The sequence below is a fragment of the Seriola aureovittata genome, chromosome 7 (genome assembly GCF_021018895.1).
Source record: "Seriola aureovittata isolate HTS-2021-v1 ecotype China chromosome 7, ASM2101889v1, whole genome shotgun sequence".
Classification (NCBI taxonomy): domain Eukaryota; kingdom Metazoa; phylum Chordata; class Actinopteri; order Carangiformes; family Carangidae; genus Seriola; species Seriola aureovittata.
In genome coordinates, this window is record NC_079370.1 from 17,011,632 (window position 1) to 17,033,868 (window position 22,237).

The 22,237-nt window shown below is 36.2% G+C and overlaps 2 protein-coding genes across 9 annotated transcripts in view; one reads left to right on the forward strand and one right to left on the reverse strand.

The window, feature by feature from the left end:
• The window catches only part of LOC130172017 (collagen alpha-1(XIV) chain-like), a 140,662-nt gene extending 129,566 nt beyond the window's left edge, over positions 1–11,096 (forward strand). For 3 of the 4 annotated variants that reach the window (XM_056380408.1, XM_056380407.1, XM_056380409.1), the window contains one exon: positions 9,489–11,096. In XM_056380408.1, the coding sequence (XP_056236383.1) occupies positions 9,489–9,814 (326 nt within the window). In that variant the 3' untranslated portion in view covers positions 9,815–11,096. Of the gene's footprint in view, positions 1–8,321; positions 8,620–9,488 lie in introns of all 4 variants that reach the window. The other variant, XR_008828221.1, reaches the window with a different exon arrangement.
• On the reverse strand, positions 6,299–22,153 carry mrpl13 (mitochondrial ribosomal protein L13). Of its 5 annotated transcripts, none has more exons than XR_008828223.1 (9): positions 22,034–22,153; positions 20,626–20,749; positions 20,257–20,350; positions 19,576–19,636; positions 17,798–17,884; positions 15,547–15,668; positions 11,525–11,571; positions 6,656–6,784; positions 6,299–6,537 (listed from the first exon to the last, which is right to left on the reverse strand). XR_008828223.1 is itself a non-coding variant. In XM_056380413.1 (8 exons), the coding sequence occupies exons 1-7, from the start codon at positions 22,058–22,060 to the stop codon at positions 11,547–11,549; spliced, it is 540 nt and encodes a 179-aa protein (XP_056236388.1). In that variant the 5' UTR covers positions 22,061–22,153; the 3' UTR covers positions 6,299–6,537; positions 11,525–11,546. The 5 variants fall into 5 exon arrangements, 3 of the variants coding, with proteins under 3 accessions (XP_056236388.1, XP_056236387.1, XP_056236385.1); XR_008828222.1 differs by having other exon boundaries at positions 6,299–6,540; XM_056380413.1 differs by lacking the exon at positions 6,656–6,784.
• Positions 22,154–22,237: the final 84 nt, after the last annotated feature.

Here is a 22,237-nt window from a genome sequence, read left to right on the forward strand (position 1 = left end):
ATTATACTATGATGTTTTTATGACATTTTATCCTTACTATACTATGTTTTTGACATTTTATACCTTACTATACTGTAATATTTTTAACATTTTATACCTTACTATAGTGTGATGTTTTTGACATTTTATACCTTACTATACAAAGACGTTTTTATGCCTTATTTTACTATGACACTTTATACCTTACCATATTATGACGTTTTTATGACATTGTTATGCCTTACTATACTATGACGTTTGATACCTTAACATTTTTATGACATTTTATACCTTATTATACTATGACATTTTATACCTTACTAAACTATGACATTTTAATGACATTTTATGCCTTAATATACTGTTTATGCCATACTATACTATGCTGTTTTTTGTCATTTTTGTGCCTTACTATACTATGTTGTTTGATTCCTTACCATACTGTGACGTTTTTATGACCTTTTATGCCTTAATATACTATGACGTTTTTTGACATTTTTATGCCTTACATTACTATTTCATTTGATACCTTACCATACTATGACGTTTTTATAACCTTTCATGCCTTAATATACTATCGTTTTTTTTTTTTTTAAATTTTATGCCATACTATACTATGACCTTTTTTGATATTTTGATGCCATACTATACTATGACGTTTTTTGGCATTTTTATGCCTCACATTACTGTTTCGTTTGATGCGTTACCTTACTATGACGTTTTAATGACCTTTTATGCCTTAATATACTATAGTAATTTTTTGACATTTTATGCCATACTGTACTATGACGTTTTTTGGCATTTTTATGCCTTACATTACTATTTCATTTGATACCTTACCATACTATGACGTTTTTATAACCTTTCATGCCTTAATATACTATCGTTTTTTTTTTTTTGACATTTTATGCCATACTATACTATGACCTTTTTTGATATTTTGATGCCATACTATACTATGACGTTTTTTGGCATTTTTATGCCTCACATTACTGTTTCGTTTGATGCGTTACCTTACTATGACGTTTTAATGACCTTTTATGCCTTAATATACTATAGTAATTTTTTGACATTTTATGCCATACTATATTATGACGTTTTTTGGCATTTTTATGCCTTACATTACTATTTCATTTGATACCTTACCATACTATGACGTTTTTATAACCTTTCATGCCTTAATATACTATAATTTTTTTTTTTGGCATTTTATGCCATACTATACTATGACATTTTTTGACATTTTTATGCCTTACATTACTATTTCATTTGATACCTTACCTTACTGTGACGTTTTTATGACCTTTTATGCCTCAATATACTATGATGTTTTTTTTAAGTTTTATGCCATACTATACTATGACGTTTTGTGACATTTTTATGCCTCACATTACTGTTTCGTTTGATGCGTTACCTTACTGTGACGTTTTTATGACCTTTTATGCCTTACATTACTATGACCTTTTTTGACATTTTTATGCCATACTGTACTATGACGTTTTTTGGCATTTTTATGCCTTACATTACTATTTCATTTGATACCTTACCATACTATGACGTTTTTATGACCTTTCATGCCTTAATATACTATAATTTTTTTTTGACATTTTATGCCATACTATACTATGCTGTTTTTTGTCATTTTTGTGCCTTACTATACTATGTTGTTTGATTCCTTACCATACTGTGACGTTTTTATGACCTTTCATGCCTTAATATACTATCGTTTTTTTTTTTTTTGACATTTTATGCCATACTATACTATGACGTTTTTTGGCATTTTTATGCCTCACATTACTGTTTCGTTTGATGCGTTACCTTATTATGACGTTTTAATGACCTTTTATGCCTTAATATACTATAGTCATTTTTTGACATTTTATGCCATACTATATTATGACGTTTTTTGGCATTTTTATGCCTCACATTACTGTTTCGTTTGATGCGTTACCTTATTATGACGTTTTAATGACCTTTTATGCCTTAATATACTATAATTTTTCTTTGGCATTTTATGCCATACTATACTATGACGTTTTTTGACATTTTTATGCCATACTATACTAAGCTGTTTTTTGGCATTTTTATGCCTTACTATACTATGTTCTTTGATGCCTTACCATACTATGACGTTTTTATGACCTTTCATGCCTTAATATACTATCGATTTTTTTTTTGACATTTTATGCCATACTATACTATGACCTTTTTTGACATTTTTATGCCATACTATACTATGCTGTTTTTTGACATTTTTATGCCTTACATTACTGTTTCGTTTGATACGTTACCTTACTATGACGTTTTTATGACCTTTTATGCCTTAATATACTATAATTTTTTTTTAGCATTTTATGCCATACTATACTATGACGTTTTTTGACATTTTTATGCCATACTATACTATGACGTTTTTTGGCATTTTTATGCCTCACATTACTGTTTCGTTTGATGCGTTACCATACTATGACGTTTTTATAACCTTTCATGCCTTAATATACTTTAATTTTTTTTTGGCATTTTATGCCATACTATACTAAGCTGTTTTTTGACATTTTTATGCCATACTATACTATGTTCTTTGATGCCTTACCATACTGTGACATTTTTATGACCTTTTATGCCTTAATATACTATCGTTTTTTTTTTTGACATTTTATGCCATACTATACTATGACCTTTTTTGATATTTTTATGCCATACTATACTATGACGTTTTTTGGCATTTTTATGCCTCACATTACTGTTTCATTTGATGCGTTACCTTACTCTGACGTTTTAATGACCTTTTATGCCTTAATACACTATAGTAATTTTTTGACATTTTATGCCATACTATATTATGACGTTTTTTGGCATTTTTATGCCTTACATTACTATTTCATTTGATACCTTACCATACTATGACGTTTTTATGACCTTTTATGCCTCAATATACTATGATGTTTTTTTTAAGTTTTATGCCATACTATACTATGACGTTTTGTGACATTTTTATGCCTCACATTACTGTTTCGTTTGATGCGTTACCTTACTGTGACGTTTTTATGACCTTTTATGCCTTACATTACTATGACCTTTTTTGACATTTTTATGCCATACTGTACTATGACGTTTTTTGGCATTTTTATGCCTTACATTACTATTTCATTTGATACCTTACCATACTATGACGTTTTTATGACCTTTTATGCCTCAATATACTATGATGTTTTTTTTACGTTTTATGCCATACTATACTATGCTGTTTTTTGTCATTTTTGTGCCTTACTATACTATGTTGTTTGATTCCTTACCATACTGTGACGTTTTTATGACCTTTCATGCCTTAATATACTATCGTTTTTTTTTTTTTATATTTTTATGCCATACTATACTATGACGTTTTTTGGCATTTTTATGCCTCACATTACTGTTTCGTTTGATGCGTTACCTTATTATGACGTTTTAATGACCTTTTGTGCCTTAATATACTATAGTCATTTTTTGACATTTTATGCCATACTATACTATGACGTTTTTTGGCATTTTTATGCCTTACATTACTATTTCATTTGATACCTTACCATACTATGACGTTTTTATAACCTTTCATGCCTTAATATACTATAATTTTTCTTTGGCATTTTATGCCATACTATACTATGACGTTTTTTGACATTTTTATGCCATACTATACTAAGCTGTTTTTTGGCATTTTATGCCTTACTATACTATGTTCTTTGATGCCTTACCATACTATGACGTTTTTATGACCTTTCATGCCTTAATATACTATCGGTTTTTTTTTTGACATTTTATGCCATACTATACTATGCTGTTTTTTGACATTTTTATGCCTTACATTACTGTTTCGTTTGATACGTTACCTTACTATGACGTTTTTATGACCTTTTATGCCTTAATATACTATAATTTTTTTTTAGCATTTTATGCCATACTATACTATGACGTTTTTTGACATTTTTATGCCATACTATACTATGACGTTTTTTGGCATTTTTATGCCTCACATTACTGTTTCGTTTGATGCGTTACCATACTATGACGTTTTTATAACCTTTCATGCCTTAATATACTTTAATTTTTTTTGGCATTTTTATGCCATACTATATTAAGCTGTTTTTTGACATTTTTATGCCATACTATACTATGTTCTTTGATGCCTTACCATACTGTGACATTTTTATGACCTTTTATGCCTTAATATACTATCGTTTTTTTTTTTGACATTTTATGCCATACTATACTATGACCTTTTTTGATATTTTTATGCCATACTATACTATGACGTTTTTTGGCATTTTTATGCCTCACATTACTGTTTCATTTCATGCGTTACCTTATTATGACGTTTTAATGACCTTTTATGCCTTAATATACTATAGTCATTTTTTGACATTTTATGCCATACTATACTATGACCTTTTTTGATATTTTTATGCCTCACATTACTGTTTCATTTGATGCGTTACCTTACTATGACGTTTTAATGACCTTTTATGCCTTAATATACTATAGTAATTTTTTGACATTTTATGCCATACTATATTATGACGTTTTTTGGCATTTTTATGCCATACTATACTATGACGTTTTTTGACATTTCTATGCCTTACATTACTATTTCATTTGATACCTTACCTTACTATGAAGTTTTTATGACCTTTTATGCCTTAATATACTATAACTTTTTTGGGGCATTTTATGCCGTACTATACTATGACGTTTAGTGACATTTTTATGCCATACTATACTATGACATTTTTTGGCAATTTTTATGCCTCACATTACTGTTTCGTTTGATGCGTTACCTTACTATGACGTTTTTATGACCTTTTATGCCTCAATATACTATGATGTTTTTTTGACGTTTTATGCCATACTATAATATGACGTTTTTTTTTGTAATTTTATGCCTTACATTACTAATTCATTTGATACTTTACCATACTATGAAGTTTTTATGACATTTCATGCCTTAATATGCTATAATTTTTTTTGGCATTTTATGCCATACTATACTATGACCTTTTTTGAGGTTTATGCCATACTGTACTATGTCGTTTTGTGACATTTTTGTGCCTTACATTACTATTTCATTTGATACTTTACTATACTATGACGTTTTTATGACCTTTCATGCCTTAATATACTATCGGTTTTTTTTTTTGACATTTTATGCCATACTATACTATGACCTTTTTTGACATTTTTATGCCTTACATTACTGTTTCGTTTGATACGTTACCTTACTATGACGTTTTTATGACCTTTTATGCCTTAATATACTATAATTTTTTTTTAGCATTTTATGCCATACTATACTATGACGTTTTTTGACATTTTTATGCCATACTATACTATGACGTTTTTTGGCATTTTTATGCCTCACATTACTGTTTCGTTTGATGCGTTACCTTACTGTGACGTTTTTATGACCTTTCATGCCTTAATATACTATAATTTTTTTTTGACATTTTATGCCATACTACTATGACCTTTTTTGATATTTTTATCCCATACTGTACTGACGTTTTTTGGCATTTTTATGCCTTACATTACTATTTCATTTGATACCTTACCATACTATGACGTTTTTATAACCTTTCATGCCTTAATATACTATAATTTTTTTTTTGGCATTTTATGCCATACTATACTATGACATTTTTTGACATTTTTATGCCTTACATTACTATTTCATTTGATACCTTACCTTACTGTGACGTTTTTATGACCTTTTATGCCTCAATATACTATGATGTTTTTTTTACGTTTTATGCCATACTATACTATGACGTTTTTTGGCAATTTTTTGCCTCTCATTACTGTTTCATTTGATGCCTTACCATACTATGACGTTTTTATGACCTTTTATGCCTTAATATACTATAGTAATTTTTTGACATTTTATGCCATACTATATTATGACGTTTTTTGGCATTTTTATGCCTTACATTACTATTTCATTTGATCCCTTACTATACTATGACGTCTTTATGACATTTTATACCAAAATAATATGACATTTATACCATACCATGACATCTTAATGACATTTTGTACCTTACTATAATTTGATTTTTTTATGACATTTCATGCCCTATTATACTATGACATTTTATACCTTTCTATACTATGATGTTTTTATGACATTCTATACCTTTCTATACTATGATGTTTTTATGACATTTCATGCCTTAATATAATATGACATTTTCTCGCCTTCAACCTTACTTTGACTTTTTATGCCTGACTGACATTTTTTTGTCAGAATTTGACCCCAGAGCAGAGACAGAACACAAAACACACCAGCAACAGTGCAAGGGAGTTTATTGGGTAAAAGTGAATAGTGATGGTGAATGTAAAGGGGAGTGGGTCTGGGGAATCCAGGTATCTGGTGAGTACAGATGACACAGGAGACCAGAGCTAGGTGAGTCAACAAACTCTGGAAACACGAGGGACGACTGAAGACCGAAGGTGGGCAGGTGGGTGGTGTGGTGTGGCGTGGCTAAGTGGAGTGTGGCAGGATCAGCAGCACACAAATCAGGAAGTCTTCTGGAGCACAGAAAAACAAAGAGTTAATACAGGCAAAAATACCAGGGAGATCACTGAAACACTAGATAACTCTGTAGTCACACAAACTAATCAGAGTGGCTGAGAGAGTAACTACCACTGTGAAGAGCAGAACAATCTGGCGACGAATGGATGGATGACCAGGGTAAATGTACTGCTGCTGATGAGTGATAGATTGCAGGGGTGGTGGTGAACTGCTGTCCAGACCACATATCTGCTGAGTCACCTGATGTCAGGGGAAGCAGACAGACATACACACATGGGAGATAAACAGGACAGGGAAAAAACACAAAGGGGAGAAAGCAGGACTGTGGCACCTTACTATACTATGACTTTATGACATACTGTACATTTCATGCCTTACTATATTATGATGTTTTAATTAAATTTTTATGCCTTACTATACTATGACATTTTTGTGACATTTTATACCTTACTATACTACGGTGTTTTTATGCCTTATTATACTATGACACTTTATACCATTACGTTTTTATGACATTTTATGCCTTAACATAATATGATGATTTTAATATCTTTTTATGCCTTACTATACTATGACATTTTTATGCCTTACTATACTATGATGTTTTTATGACATTTTATACCTTACTATACTATGACATTTTTGTGACATTTTTATGCCCTACTATACTATGACACTTTATACCATTATGTTTTTATGACATTTTATGCCTTATTATACTATGATGTTTTTATGACATTTTTATGCCCTACTATACTATGTTTTTATGCCTTATTATACTATGATACTTTATACCTTACTATACTATTACATTTTAATTACATTTTATACCTTAATATGGTATGATGTTTTTATGACATTTCATGCCTTACTATACTATTACATTTTTGTGACATTTTTATGCCCTACTATACTTTGATGTTTTCAAGACATTTTATGCCTCACTATACTATGACACTTTATACCATTACATTTTTATGACATTTTATGCCATAATATAATATGATGATTTTAATTATCTTTTTATGCCTTACTATACTATGACGTTTGATACCTTACCATAGTATGACATTTTATACCATACTATAATATGTTTTTATTACATTTTATGCCTAAATATTCTGACGTTTTATACCATAATATGGTATGACGTTTTTATTACATTTTTACGACATTTTATGCCTCACTATACTTTGCTGTTTTTATGACACTTTATACCTTGCTATATTACGATGTATTTATGCCTTTTTAATTACTTACTATACTTTGATTTTTTTATTACTTTTTATGCTTTAACATACTATGACGTTTTCATGGTGTTTTATACATTACTATACAATGATGTTTTTATACCTATGACGTTTTTATGACTTCTAACGCCTTACTTTATTTTGACTTTTTATGTGTTACTATACTATGTCTTTTTTATGGGGTGGCATGGTGGTGCTGAGGTTAGAACTGTTGTCCCATAGTGTGAAGGCTCTGATTTCAAACCCCAGACCAGCAAGATATGTTTGTAAATTTGCAAATTTATTCTTGTGTTTGTGGGAAGTGTTTTAGATTTACAGATTACACATTTACACACGGATTGTCAGTGTGTTCACACGAATAATATTCAAACAAATTTACCTCCAAAAGTGTCTGACAGTGCGGTTTGAGAGGTTTAACTCTTCGGTGTCGTTGGGTTTTCCTCCTGATATGAGGTGTAACATATTCTGACTTTTTTCCACCCTCCCTTTGTTCCCCTCCCTCTGTTTCCCCATCTTCCTGGCTAAAGTTCAACAGGACTATGGGAATGATTACTGAGGAGCATTCTCCAACCGTCCTCCTCCTCCTCCTTTTCCTCCTCCTGTGCTCACCTCCTTCCATCACTCACTCTGTGCCCTGTACATTATACTAGAAACTGAGGAAACTGATAAATTCAATGTGTCCCTCAAAGCCTCCATATTTCCTGAGATGGATAATTACCCTGGCCCCAGTGTTTAACTAATAATCCCTGCAGAATCTTTTTTTTTTTTTTTTTTTTTGGTTCTCTGGAGATGTTTTTTTCTTTTTAAGTTGAAACATATAAAAAAGTGAGTTGGCTTTGTTAATATAGAAATTGATTTTAAGCAACTTTAAGAACTAATTTGGCTCATGTGCAAGTTCTAAGAAACATTACTTACAAAAGATTTTCAGTATTAATGCACATCACTCTGATTGTTTATTCTGAAGAGAAACTTGATAAATTTCTATGAGCTGAATTATTTGAGGGAACTGTTAGATGTGTTTCATCATTTCACTGTCTCAGAGACAAAAGAGCTTACCTTCCCACAAGACCAAACAAAACCACACAACGCTGCTGTGATGATCGCCACCACTGATCACAGTGCCATCTGTCAACAAAAACTCACACACACAATGCTTTGCTGCAGCAGCCTCCTCTTCACCCCGCTTCAAGCTCAAATCTCTTCAAAGCTAATCTCAGCTAAGTACTGATGAATTGCTTTGATGCTGATTGGCTGCATTAATTACTAACCAACCCCCTTCTATCTGTACATCTCACATAGAGTAAACTGGGCAGAAAAAGTTTTACCTCTAATGTGGCCCAGATGTTATGTTTTCATTTCTGGAAAAATCAGATCTGGGCAATATGTGGCAGACATAAACCAACTTCCTCGTTAACTAACTCAGTCTTTTGGTCACAAATCAGCTTATGCACAGTCCCAAGGAGCTCATTTCAGTGTCAGTAACATAGGATAAGAAACTTTAGCTGCTTAAAATCATTTAAACTTGCTGTATAGTTTAAATTTCAACCTGTGCATGCTTTGCATTCCTGCTGTGCTTCTGCTCATTTACACAAAGCCAGCCTTAACCTCGCTCCATGCTCACCTGTAGTGTCGGTTTTATGTGGTGATCCAGAAACATATGCTCAAACTGACCCCAAATATCCCCACCACCCCAGTCCAACCCCTGCCTCATGGCGGGTACCAGCCCTACAACCCCCCCTACAACCAGCTGTACAACCCTGCTGCAGTGGCTTACAACAACGACCAAGGAGGAGAAGACGAGGAGGAGGAGGTGGGAGAGGAAGAGCAGGAGCCCTATTACCATCGTGGTTACCCCCCTCAGTACTACCCCCAACAGCCCTCCCAATTGGCCCACGGTCGCCATGGTTACCGCTCGAGCCCTACCCAGTCTGAGGATGTGGAGCTGAGGTCGCCGGGCGTCGCCAGGAGGTTTTCCCGTGATGTTGTCGTCATGGAGGAGAGTGAGGAGGGAGGACTTTAGAGGAAGGATGGACTCACCTAAAGTGCTTGAGCCCTGCACGCCACTACACACACACACTGATAATCACACATGGAAACAGATCAGACACTGACATGCACGTACACATCGCCCCCTCCACCCACACCATCTGAAACTGTGGTGAGAACCCCCCTCTCCCTGTGTCTCCTGTGAGTTTCCCCACCAGGTGAAACAGTGTAAATAGCTCTGTGGACTCTTGTACGATATCTCTGTAAAAGGGGGGTCCGAAAAGTGCCTGATCTATGTTAGCATCGTCCAGTGGTAATGTAAAGGTAAGACCTGTTTCTTTCCATCTCACAGCTGATTTCGGGACTAAACCCTTCTTTTTGTGTGAAGCTGCATGTCTCCTTTGAGCCAACCAGTGAGTGTGTAACTGGATACGTGCATCTTGTTTTGGTTTTATGTAACTAGCTAGATTATTTTACAATTCAAATCATTGAGGACAATGAGCTGGCAACATTTGTACAGGCTTTTTATAATGATGAATCACCCCCCTCCCCCAGCTTATTTTAGTGTGTAAAGGATTATTGAAATGTTTTTGAAGTTATTTCTCCGTACAGTATTGTGTTGAGTTTGCTTCTCTTTACTGGTATTCTTGGCTGAGCTATTATGGGAGTTAATCCCCCAAAATGAAATGTAGAAGCAGATGCATCAAATTTCTGTCAAGTTTAATGCCTTCCCTTAACACTGTGGAACACAAATCAAATTCATCTTTTAAATTATCATTTTCATTCAGACAAAATCTGGCCACCATTTCATTTTGTCCTGCCATATTTAATTCTTTTACTACAAACACAGAGCAGGTCTGTTCTAGGTTGTAATACTCAGACTTGTGGTGAATTTAAAGGACAAATCTGTGTTGTTTGTGTCTTGTGTTGCTGCCCCAGTTTGTTTTGTTTATTGTTCTTATGCAAAGCCGGGCCTGCTCACTGTGGAGACTGTTTTCTCACTGGTTGACCTCTGACCTCGCGGTGGAAGGAGACCTGGAGCTAGTTATTATTCCAAACAGTCTGCTGCCTCTCGATGAAACCAGTAAGGACTGAAGCACGAGTGTAAACTTTGCCCCTCCTGCACTGCAGTCTGAAAAAACAAGCACTAAAGTTTAGCTGTGAGCCGGCCCTGGTCCATTTGAGATTTAAACTGTCGAACTTGAACAGTTTTAATAAGGAATGTGTCTCACCACCATGCCCCTTAGTACAATATGAACTTATTTATTTTCTATTTTGTTTGCTTTTATAACCAATAAATCTGTAATGAACTACAACATTGTGTTTTAGGTCATTTATTTAACATTAACAGATTTTACAACATTTATGTAAAAACCACTTGACAAGAACAGGTTCATTCAATTGTTAGCTCCTATTTTACTGAGCCAGACAGGGAAATCTTAAACTGGTCCTGCATTATTCAGGTTTGCTGTGGTTGTGTCAAGGCCAAAAAGAAATCTTAAGACATAGGCCCAGTCCAGTCAAGCTTTGATGCCAGTGCTGTTTCCTGGATTTACACAGAAGCACAAAATCTGGCTTTGTGTAATATTTCATCTGAACAGAGAAAATCAGCTTTTGCGTGTTTCTGAATCGCATAAAACCTCTCTGGCCTTTGACTTTTACAATACTTTTTTGTCACGCATCACAACTACAAATAAAATAGAGGAAACTGTTGCCTTCAGTGTAGCATTAATGTGAAAATCACCTCACGTCAAAGAGCCTTGAATTCATTTCATCTTGTAGTCTTCAGGTCTGTGGAGAAAACACAGGACGGCACATTAGTATGGAGAGGCATAAAAGTCTGGAAAAAGAAGCGATTACAAGGAAAAACATGGAGAGAAAATGACAGATGAGAAACCAGACAGATCTTATCATTTTTTCTTTTCAAAATGAGACAGTACACAGCATCCTCTTTGTGTTTTTTTCCCTTTAATTTCGAGGAGAAATTGCAGCAGACTGATAATATCAGAGCATGCTGTATTGGTTTTGATACAAAGTAGAAAAAAATATTATAAAGTGTAATAGCGCTGCTATCAACTACAGCAGTATATTTATGTTGTCGTTTTTCTATGTCTGAGCACTTGTCTGTAGTGTCTGCGTGTGGGTTATTGCATATCCAATAATATCTTTTGCCTCTGCTCCAAAGGCTTTGAGAGAATATTAACTATGTGTTTAATAAAGGGTAACTATTGAATCGCCCTTGATGACCTCAACCTCATCTCCCCTGACACACACACAAGTGTATATATATATTTGATCAGTAAAATAAATGAGAAAGTGTGAGGGAATATTAACTAGGCCAAGTCCTGTCTCTTACATAAACCAGGATTGACCTTGACAACCACACAGTGACAGGCCTGAGCACACGCACTGATTGTCTGAGGAGATTGGATCAGTAAACAATAAGAAGTGGCTCATTTATCACCGTGCACACACACACACACACACACACTGACAATGCCAAACGCCTTGTACACATCTGTACAAAGCACACAAGCTCAGAGGACAGTAACTGAATAACAACTGTATTTGGATCAGAGCCCTTTGTACAAATTCAGTGTTTTCACTCAATTTAAGTTATTTCACTTCAACTATTCATGCCAAACGTGGGTTGTTTTGTTCAAATGTGTTTGAAGTACCAGGTGGAGGGTTTTACCACAGCAAAATGGTATCAGGATCATAATAAAGTACTGGTGCTAAGTTTAAAGGGTTAATCCACCCAAATTACAGCAAAACATTATCTCAATTGCCTCTTGTGGTAACTAAAAATGCAGATTCGGTTTTACTCAACTCAATTTTGAGTCTGAGATTCCTGCCTCAACCCTAATACAGTGGAGATGGATTGAACTGTGTTTGTGGTACACAGCACTAAACTATTACATTTAGAGGAATTCAATAGCAATAGTAGGCTAGTCCCAGAAACTATTCACCCTGTTGCTCCACAAGAGCAAACTGTTTTAATAGGGACTGTTTCTTTAGTAGAAGGAAGTCCCAATGAAAACTGTTGACACTGAAGTCTGGATTACCAAAAGAAACCAGAACACTGTTTCTGGAAAAACCCACTGTTGTTGATTTTCAATAAAATGTTATTTTTAACATGCAGCAAGGAACCGCAGATGGAATTCCATCAACCTCCACTGTACTGGGGACAAATCAAAACCAAAATGAGCTGTTAGGGGTAGAGGGGGTAATGTGGGTGAACTGATTCTTTCATAATTTGGGACTCATACAACAGTCCTGCAATAAATTCACCCCATTTATATCCAAGAGGTCAGGCTCAATCACAGAAACACTTCTTTGCTTAATGCAATACAGTTGAATCAGCATCTCTCTAGAACAAAACAAACCCTCATAAAATTACTGTTATCAGACTGCTTTAGCTTTAACTATGTGTACCTAATAAACTGCCAACTCAATGTGCATAACGCACACACGTGACAAATTATTGACTTACTTAACGTAAAGAAACAAAAGTTGCGTGGTTGTTAACAATGGTACTACAGTATATTAGACTGAGCCACAAGGCAACACTTTTGAATGTACTGCTTTATCTTCTTTTACGAGTTCACCAACAACTTCTGAGTAGTTAAAAGACAGACTAGCACAGGACGGGTGTTGAGCTACCGCTCCTGTGGATGAAGAGGAGTGACCCTGACCAGGTTAAGCAGCTGGAAGATGGACTGATGGATGCTAAGGTTAGCGCTCAACAGCTGGAGCATAGAATGGTCTCAGTTAACCCGTCCGAATGATGTTTACTACAGGTGAGCCGGGAGAAATGCAAGAGGACGACTTTATCATGGCATCAAACCACGGGTCACAATGTCAGTCTAATCTCCAACCAGAAAAATACTCCACTCAGAAAAGCCATGAATATGATTATGCCAAATAACAGATGCTCTGTCTCACAGCCCACAGTGAAACCTTGTATGTCTAAACAGTCAGGGAGCGGTGGAAAGGAGCTGACTTTCCCCACATGCGTTTGTGACATTTTAACTATTTATATTCAAAGGACTGGCACAGCACCTAGGCCAGGGAAAAAACTGAAATCTTTGAGATACAAGGTTTATGTTAAACAATACAACATCTAGAGAGTAGCAGCTGAAAGGCCTGTGATGTTTGCTGCTAGCAAAATGAACAATGGCCTTAAATTATAAAGCTTTTCAGGACAGTCTGGCATTTAACCAGAAAAGAAAAACATCACAAAAACCTTTAAATAAAGATGTCATATATTTAGACTGTAGAGCTGTATGCAAGTTGTTCCTATAACTGAATTCCCAAAGTGAATTTTTAACCTTAGGAAATCTATTCCCATGAATCAAGTGACTGTCCAACAGTCAGTCCTTGTCCATGTGTATCATGTCACATACTGACAGCTCTTTGTTGGCTGACAATCATTCACACCACAGGCACATGTGTTTTTAGTTACAATGAAAAATATTGCATTTTATTTTTTCCTGCACAAGGGGAGAGTGTCAGAGTCAAACTGGCCACAAAAAAGGGGGTTGGCAGGCGTTCGAATTGGATCTATTCATGCATATGTTGCTTAGTAAGATGATGAAAACAACGCGCTCTGCACTACTGATGAAGTCTTAGCAGAGCAAAGCAGTGCACGAGTGCAAACCCCCCGTATTCATTGACACAAAGATTGTACCACACTGGTTAATTACCAGTGACATGTCACCTACTGTGACTCTCCTCTGTGGCCAACAACCAGTCCAAATGAGCACAGCTGAGGAAGAGAAGTGTGCCAAATGAAAATGCCACTTTGTTGGTGCCTCAATATCAACTGTTGATTTTTAAACCTGTAATTCTTCTCAATGCAAAATAAAAAAAAAAATCTCTATCTCAGATATGTTGTCTCCTGTTATTGTAGAGTATTCGAAAGCATGATTCATTCTATATAAATGCAGTTATATAGATATAACTGCATGACCAGCCACTACATCCCAAACAATCACAGGATGCCACTGAAAGCTACTTGATGACGACTACTGAATCACAGAGGCAGGTTGGCAGGAATACACAAAGTATCACTGTGAGATTGTACTCAGTTCAACATCACCCCCTTTTGGCTGTTCCTCATTAGTACAAGACACAAAGAGCTGGCTCTGTGTCACTCCGGTCATTTTATGAACTTCTACCAAGGAACATTATGTTTGATGTCACCTTGTGACAACTGAACCACAAATAAGAAAAACACTACTGTACAAGTGCAATTTTTACAGTAGCAGTAGTCAGCGATAATTATCACTAAATAATTGCTGTGTGTACTTAGTGATTCTTTGTCTGTTTCCATAACAGTGATTCATTGTAGTTTACAATTGATATAATGTTCAGTGATGGTGAGTTTTTACTTGTGGGAGGAATTAAACAACAGATGCTATGAGTCATTTGGTATTTAAAAAAAACAAAAAAAAAAAACATCTATAGCACAGAAGACCTTATATGAATGTGTAACACTCCTCACGGACACACGGACACACGGACACACACACACACACACACACACACACACACACACACCTTTGAAAGGGAGACAGCAATAAACAGAATGAGTCATTAATCTCGTTAATCTGCCGTGTGCTGAGGTTTCTGTGTGTGCTTCATTCAACTCCTGTATTCCCGTTTATGTGCTGCGTCACCTACATTTGCACTGTATGTATTGTGTGCATTTCTTCAGGCGTTGCTGTGTTTGAGTACAGTCTGTGTGTGTGAGTTTCTACATACGGTGTCCACAGCCGGGGGAAGGCGTCTATCTCCTCCTGGGTGTACTCGCTGAGTTTCCTGGGGATTTCTCGGGGCTGAGGCAGCTCCTCCGTCAGGTTGGCTTGGATGTCCTCTGGCAGCTCCTAGCGCGGGTTGGACAAAGGAGAATGTTTTAGGCAGGACATAAAATTAGAGGAGAAGGGAAGGAAATAGGATGGGAAAAAGGAATTGAAAGGAGATGACATGAAAAAGAGCGTGAGAATAAAAAGGAAGGTACCATTTACACCACAGAAGCAGCTCAGATATTGTACGCAAAGGCTCAAAGGGGAATCCATCACTCTCCAGGGTTGACAAACATTCACAGTCATTAATATTCATTAAAGGCGGGTGTGTGCCTACAGATTCATTAAGGAGCGGGCAAATAGTTCTGACTAAAAGACAAATCTAGGGAACAAAAACAAGAGTACTCTAGCAACTTCTCACTATCTGCATTGTTCTGAATTGCAGATGGGACTGCAGACATTCATGAGGCTCAGGAGGTCCATCTGGTTATAATTAGGGATGCACACTGCACAACATCAATTCAAATGTCAAGACAGGACTAGGACAAAATAACAGACAGGTATCCTCACCTCTAAATCCTGACACCAAACAGCCCATGTACCACAAACTCCGTGATCTGACTTTTTACTCTTGTCACATACGCATGGAATTAATAACGGTGCTCCCACACGGATAAAATTTACATCAAGTTAATTTTTGGGCACGACGCCCGGGTCAATTAACAGCCTGTCAAGTGCTTTTTTTGTTTCAATCCATTTCAGAAGCTGTGATGTGTGACGCTGCCGGTTCTCGCCAATGCAATTTTAAAACAATCAAAATTTAATGCTTGGGAGCGCCAAAGGTGTTGTCTATGAACTGCAGAGACCATAATTCACCGTAGCAATGACGCAATGCATGTTTTCTCTATTTAATAAAGTAGTAAGAGGAGACAGTTTGACACTAGAGAACTGAGTGAGAACACATTACTCAAAAAGGTGATCAAAGCAGTATTCATTGATTATTTTAGGCTTCGCGGCAGCAACGGTATGAACTGCATTGCTGAACAATGTATAGAAAACCCAAAACATAACACTGACATCAACAAACACTTGCTTATTTACACACCCAGCAGACACAGAGCAACATTAGCTCATTCACTTTCCCTCAGCTCCTTTTTTGTCTTTATCAACTGCTGAAAAATATCTGGCTCTTTAGCTTCTAAATGCTCCTCTATGTTCATTAGCTAGTCATTAACTGTCTGCCATTTGGTGCTGAGCTAAGGTAGTGCACAGTTGGTTCATCAGAGCTCACTCAAAACAGCTGCTTGCTGCATCTGGGAACAAGGTTGGTGTGAGCAGTGAAAGCGAACCAAAACAGTAAAAGTGTAAGGCTCTGAACCCGAACACTGAGCACTATGAATGAATGCTTTCACATTACACGGTCATTTGGTCTGTGTAATTCTTATCATTTCAGTTTTTCATGAAAAAGAAAAAGAGATTAAATAAATTGGAAATTTTTATTATTATTATTATTATTATTATTATTATTATTATTATTATTATTATTATTATTATTATTATTATTATTATTATTCATTTTTGCTGGTCAGATCAATGTACAATTAAGATATCGGAGTTTTAGTTCTAATTTTATTTGTGTTGCAAATTGAAATATAGAAAATCCAAAAGCTTTCATTTCTGTTTGTGTCTTGGGATCTAAATGTCCGACTCAACTTACATCCGATTGGCTGGCTAGGGCCGTTTATATTGAAAATTGAACTAATAAGCGTTACACTGGCCGACATTTGACCCCAGGTAGCTTTAAGTCATACAAAGTGAAAAGTGTTTCTATGGCATCTTCACAACCAGTGACAAACACCTCATTGTCCAGCACTTCAAACAGCCACACCAGCTAGGAAAACACAGATGGAGAAAAGAACTAATACTCTACTACATTAAAGGAAACAATCATGTTGAACTACATATATTAATTAACTGATATTAACTGTAAAGGTGAAGCAGCTGAAATGAATAAAACCTTGACCCAGATAAAGGTTTGGAAAATAAGATTAAAATTGGCTCCTTTTTTCTTCTTTTTTTTTTTGAGTCAGCCCTTCTCTCATGATGTGCCCTCTCTCTGATTGTCCTTAATAAGGCTGGATGATGAAGTTGTGGGGGGAGAATCTGTCAACCTGTCAGCTCTGAGAAATGAATCAGGAAACAGGACTTACATCATCAGGAAAGATGTGTAATCGCTGCATCATGGTGCGCCGGTGTAGATTTTTAGGCAGCATCCCGTAAACCGCCAACTTCACAATCTGGTGAGAGGAAGCACATTGAAAAGGTTGAAAAGTCAACTTGCTGTTTCTCGTAAGAAGTCAGCATCTACAAGCAACCTTACATACTTTTTTCCATGTTTTTCTTACATTTGCTTCCCAAAAATTGTCCCTCAATATGAGTCTGGTTGCTAAAATGTGAATTCAACTTGGACAGAGTTACTGGACTGAGATATTGGACAGATATATTGGAGAGAGGCAGTGCTGACAAATCATTCATCTGTCCAATTCTATTTCTCTCTCTTCTCTCTCCAAGCTGCCGAACCTCATTTTAACTAAACCACCATCAGGACACACGTCTGTGGTCAGAGGCTGGACTTAAACCTGCATCAGCAAAGAGCCAACAGCAGAGAAGACATGTCTCCTGGTTTTGTAAACTACAGTTCAGGAACCAGTACAGGTCATTCACCTACTTCAAGTCGTTCCCACATGACAAAAGCAATTTTCCCGTGTTTTTATTAGTCTACACAAGCCACATGTGGAAAAAGTCTACACACTCATGCTGTATAGCTCTCATTCTGCTGTTGACATGTTAAATGATTCTGGATAGCACTGTTGCTATTGTGCAACATCTAATCAAATCCCATCAAATTTACTGACCTGTAAAGCTCAGTTTTTAGACTAAATGTTCCACTGATTAGTCTAAACAGCATGTATGCATGTTTTACCATGAGGATGCAGCTGGGAAAAGGTCAATCAAACATTAAAGTGAAGCAATAGACAATCATCTGATGTAACAATAAACAAATATGATAGCACTCAAATAGATCACAGAACAATGCATGTCAAGACTTAATAGGATCATTGTCCCCTCTCTTGTGTTAAGTCTGTTTCTCGATACTTTGACTCCCCCGCTCTGTCTGTACCATTCAACCTCAAGCATGTTTGTTCCTAAAATCTTTTTTTTTTTTTTTTTTAAAAAGAGTTCACAGATATACAGCATCATTTCTTAAAGCCTCAGTAATTTCCTGGGCACTGTAGTTTTTAGAAAACATTACTCAAACAAGAGTAAATTTGTTGGGGACTATTTTTAGATGCAGATTATTAAACATTTGGTTTTCCAAGTATTTTTGACTGTGGAATCAACTCAAAAATAAACTGCAGTGCCCACATAGGCCTGTTGTGACGAATAAAATTTACCCTGCTGTGATTTAAGATGGCTTAACAGTGCGGTATGCGATATCTGTCAGGACAGTGTGCCTGGCGCTTTCCACAGCTGAGACTGCTGCTCTCCGCACATCAAGCTCTAAATGTAATTTTATCATTGAGTGTAAAAAGCCAGGCTCTGGTCCTCCTGTAACACAATGAAAGGTCCGTAACCCTGAAATCGTGAATATGCAACACAAACAAACCCCAGGAATTATCCCTGAACTGACACTCATACTGAGTTTCAGCATCAGCAGTGTAAATCCACTGCTGTTTAATCCCTGTACTCTGCACTACACATTAATGTGCACAAGCAGCACATACGAAGGAAGGGATAAATGTCAAACCAACACCTACTCTGAACAGCATGTGGCAGACAGACATTATACTAATCTCCAAGAATGTGGATTAAAATCATACATACAATATAATAGAAATCCATGGTGTAAGGTATGATGGCAGTGGCATTTCTGAGACTTTAGGATATTTTCTGTGGGTAAGATAAAATACTGACTGACAACACTTACAGCTTTCGGGTCTTTTTGATGCAGCTGGGCGGCTGTGACTTGTTTGAAGCTACCTGGATACCTTTGGAAAAAAGAGAAGCTAAGTCAGTCCTTGTTGTGCTTGACAAACTGAGACCATGAAGCTTTAACATCTTGTATTCCACTTAGAGCCATTAAACATATATAAAAATCAAAGTATGCATATATCAGACATGACAGAGAATAAGATCTTCTACTGAACTCAATTAATTGATAGATTAGGTGTTTTGTTTTTTATCTCAACCTTTTCTGTTAAACAAAGGAAATACATTGTTTTAGGAAATGGGTAATGCATTTTAGGTATTTAAGGTATTCGAGCATTTAATGCAGGCCTCACTGTGTGTCACGTTTAACTTAAAAACTTTGGAGAAAACCCCCCATCACCCAATCTCTAATACTATGAAGAGATTTTAAATGTTTAACTTTACCAGTTTATTTTCATAAGTCCAGAATATAAATACAACACAACTCTACCCCATCACAAAAGCTGTGGTGTGTTTGTGGACTGCTTTCATTCCTAGTTACTGTGACAAGAGGCTGCTGAGACACGCTTTGTATCTAAGTTTCCAAATGTCCTGAAGAGCAAAAAAACTAAAAAAAAAAAAAAAACTAAAGAAAAAAAAGCAAACAGAAAAGTGTCATGTGATTTAAGTGGGCACTTACCCTGTGTGTGATGAGTAGACTTTCTGTTCCCATTTGTTGCCAGAGAAAGCTATGTGTTTGGTGTTTATTATTACTACATGGTCACCACAGTCACCTGCGAAGATGATCAAGAAGTTACTGTTGTTAGAAACTATAAAAAGAGATGATGATGCCAATGATTATACCAAAAGCAGCAGATAGTTTGCTAAACCAGTAAAGACACATCTACAAAAACAAAGCATATCATGGGAGTGTAACTTCTTACAGAATTTGTGAGAAGGAAGAAAAATTATTTTAAAAGTTTATCCTCTACTGCCACCACGTGGCCAGTCCATGCCACAACAACTTTAAACAGGGATGGGATTGTGAGCAGGTGCAGCTCCTACTCACTGAGTGCGTGGTAGATAGGTTTGTGTTTCCCCTGTAACCTCACAGAACACATGCTTGCAATCTTCCCAGGAGGCTGCATCCTGGCATCAATTAAGAACCACGAGCGGGCGAAGGTTGCCCATTGCTGAAAGCACAAAGGATAAAGAATGGGATGAATAAACTGACGTCCATGGGACCATGACAGGTTTAATGGTGCAAGAAAAGCACAAATTATCTTTTTATTGTGCATGTGGACTCACTGTCAAGGTGTACTGTGACACTGAATATAACAGCCCCACCGTCACTGTTGTTAGTTAACACGTGTGTATTTTCTACTGTGACCAGTCAAAATGTCTGCTATGAAAAAGGTCTCTGGCATTAGACTAGGTATTTGAACTATTTATTGTAAAGACAAAGTACTTTAAATAAATATGTGATTAATTTCTAATTTGTTAATGTTACTGTACAATGCAGTATTCGACGAAGGCATCTGATTGGTCTCAAATTAATTTTGCAGCAAGAAAATGAATCAAAGCAGACAAAGAGTCATGCAGTGGATGGTATTGCCGCCACAGTGCTCTGATCTCAACATCATGGAGTCAGTCTGAGATCACATGAAGAGAGGAGGACACAGACAGCCTAAATCCAGATGAACCGTGGCAAGTTCTCCAAGATGCTTGGAACAACTTGCCTTGAAAAACTGTGTGCATGTACAGCTAGGAGACTGCGCCTGTTTTAGAGGCAGAGTGGTCACAGCAAATCCTGATTTGATTGAGGTTTTTTACGTTTACTGCACTTTGTATGAACTTAACCGATGAATAAACACTATTCACTGGATTATTTTTGAAAGCACCTCTTATTTTGTATTCAAAGCCGAACGCTTTTGCAGAGTACTGTATATCTCAAAGCTCAATTTTAATAATTAATTCCTTTGACACTTCAATTCCAGTTTTAACAATAGTAGCAGCCACGCAACTGCACCACGATGTCCACATCTCACACTTTTCAAACCCGTGTGTTTATCCCAAAAGATTGAGAGTATAAAGGAACTCGGTTGTAAAGAAGTAATCCCAAAATATCCCATAACAACGCTTCAAGGTGGCATTATTTAACTCTATATGAATGTATAGATACCGCTACCTAGAACCAATATTGGACTAATATAACGCTTCTTGTGAAAAATAGCGTCAGACTACAAGAGCTTTGCTTCATTGGTATTGTTTTGTCCAACTGATAAACACTGTCCACTAGTTTACAAGCAAACCATTACAACAATATTTATAATCGCACACATACACACACACCGCGGCTAGCTCGTTAGCAACGCTAGCTAACAACGAGGCTATCGACCTGCGTTTCATTAAATACAATTAACAGTCAAATTGTGAGTTGAAAACAAGATAATGCATTGTATAATGTGTAAAATCACCTGGGCAGATCTGGAGAAACTTGACATTTCGACGACACTACTAGCACATCCTCAAAACATTTGACCCTCAACGTGAGTAGCGGTCCGTCCGGTAACTTTATCCGGTTGAAACAAGATTTGATACTTCGCTGATCCTATGTTACAACTTTATCGATATCTAGCTCATGTGGAAAAATATACTGGCACATCACGGGTGTGCTCGTG

What these genes read in the sequence shown, in the direction of transcription:
- mrpl13 (XM_056380413.1), bottom strand. Translation starts at nt 22,060, where the DNA reads ATGTCAAGTTTCTCCAGATCTGCCCAG. An exon ending in GTCTACTCATCACACACAGG is followed by an intron (nt 19,637 to 20,256) that starts GTAAGTGCCCAC and finishes TTTTTTCCAAAG; the next exon opens with GTATCCAGGTAGCTTCAAAC. An exon ending in TACACATCTTTCCTGATGAT is followed by an intron (nt 15,669 to 17,797) that starts GTAAGTCCTGTT and finishes AACCCGCGCTAG; the next exon opens with GAGCTGCCAGAGGACATCCA.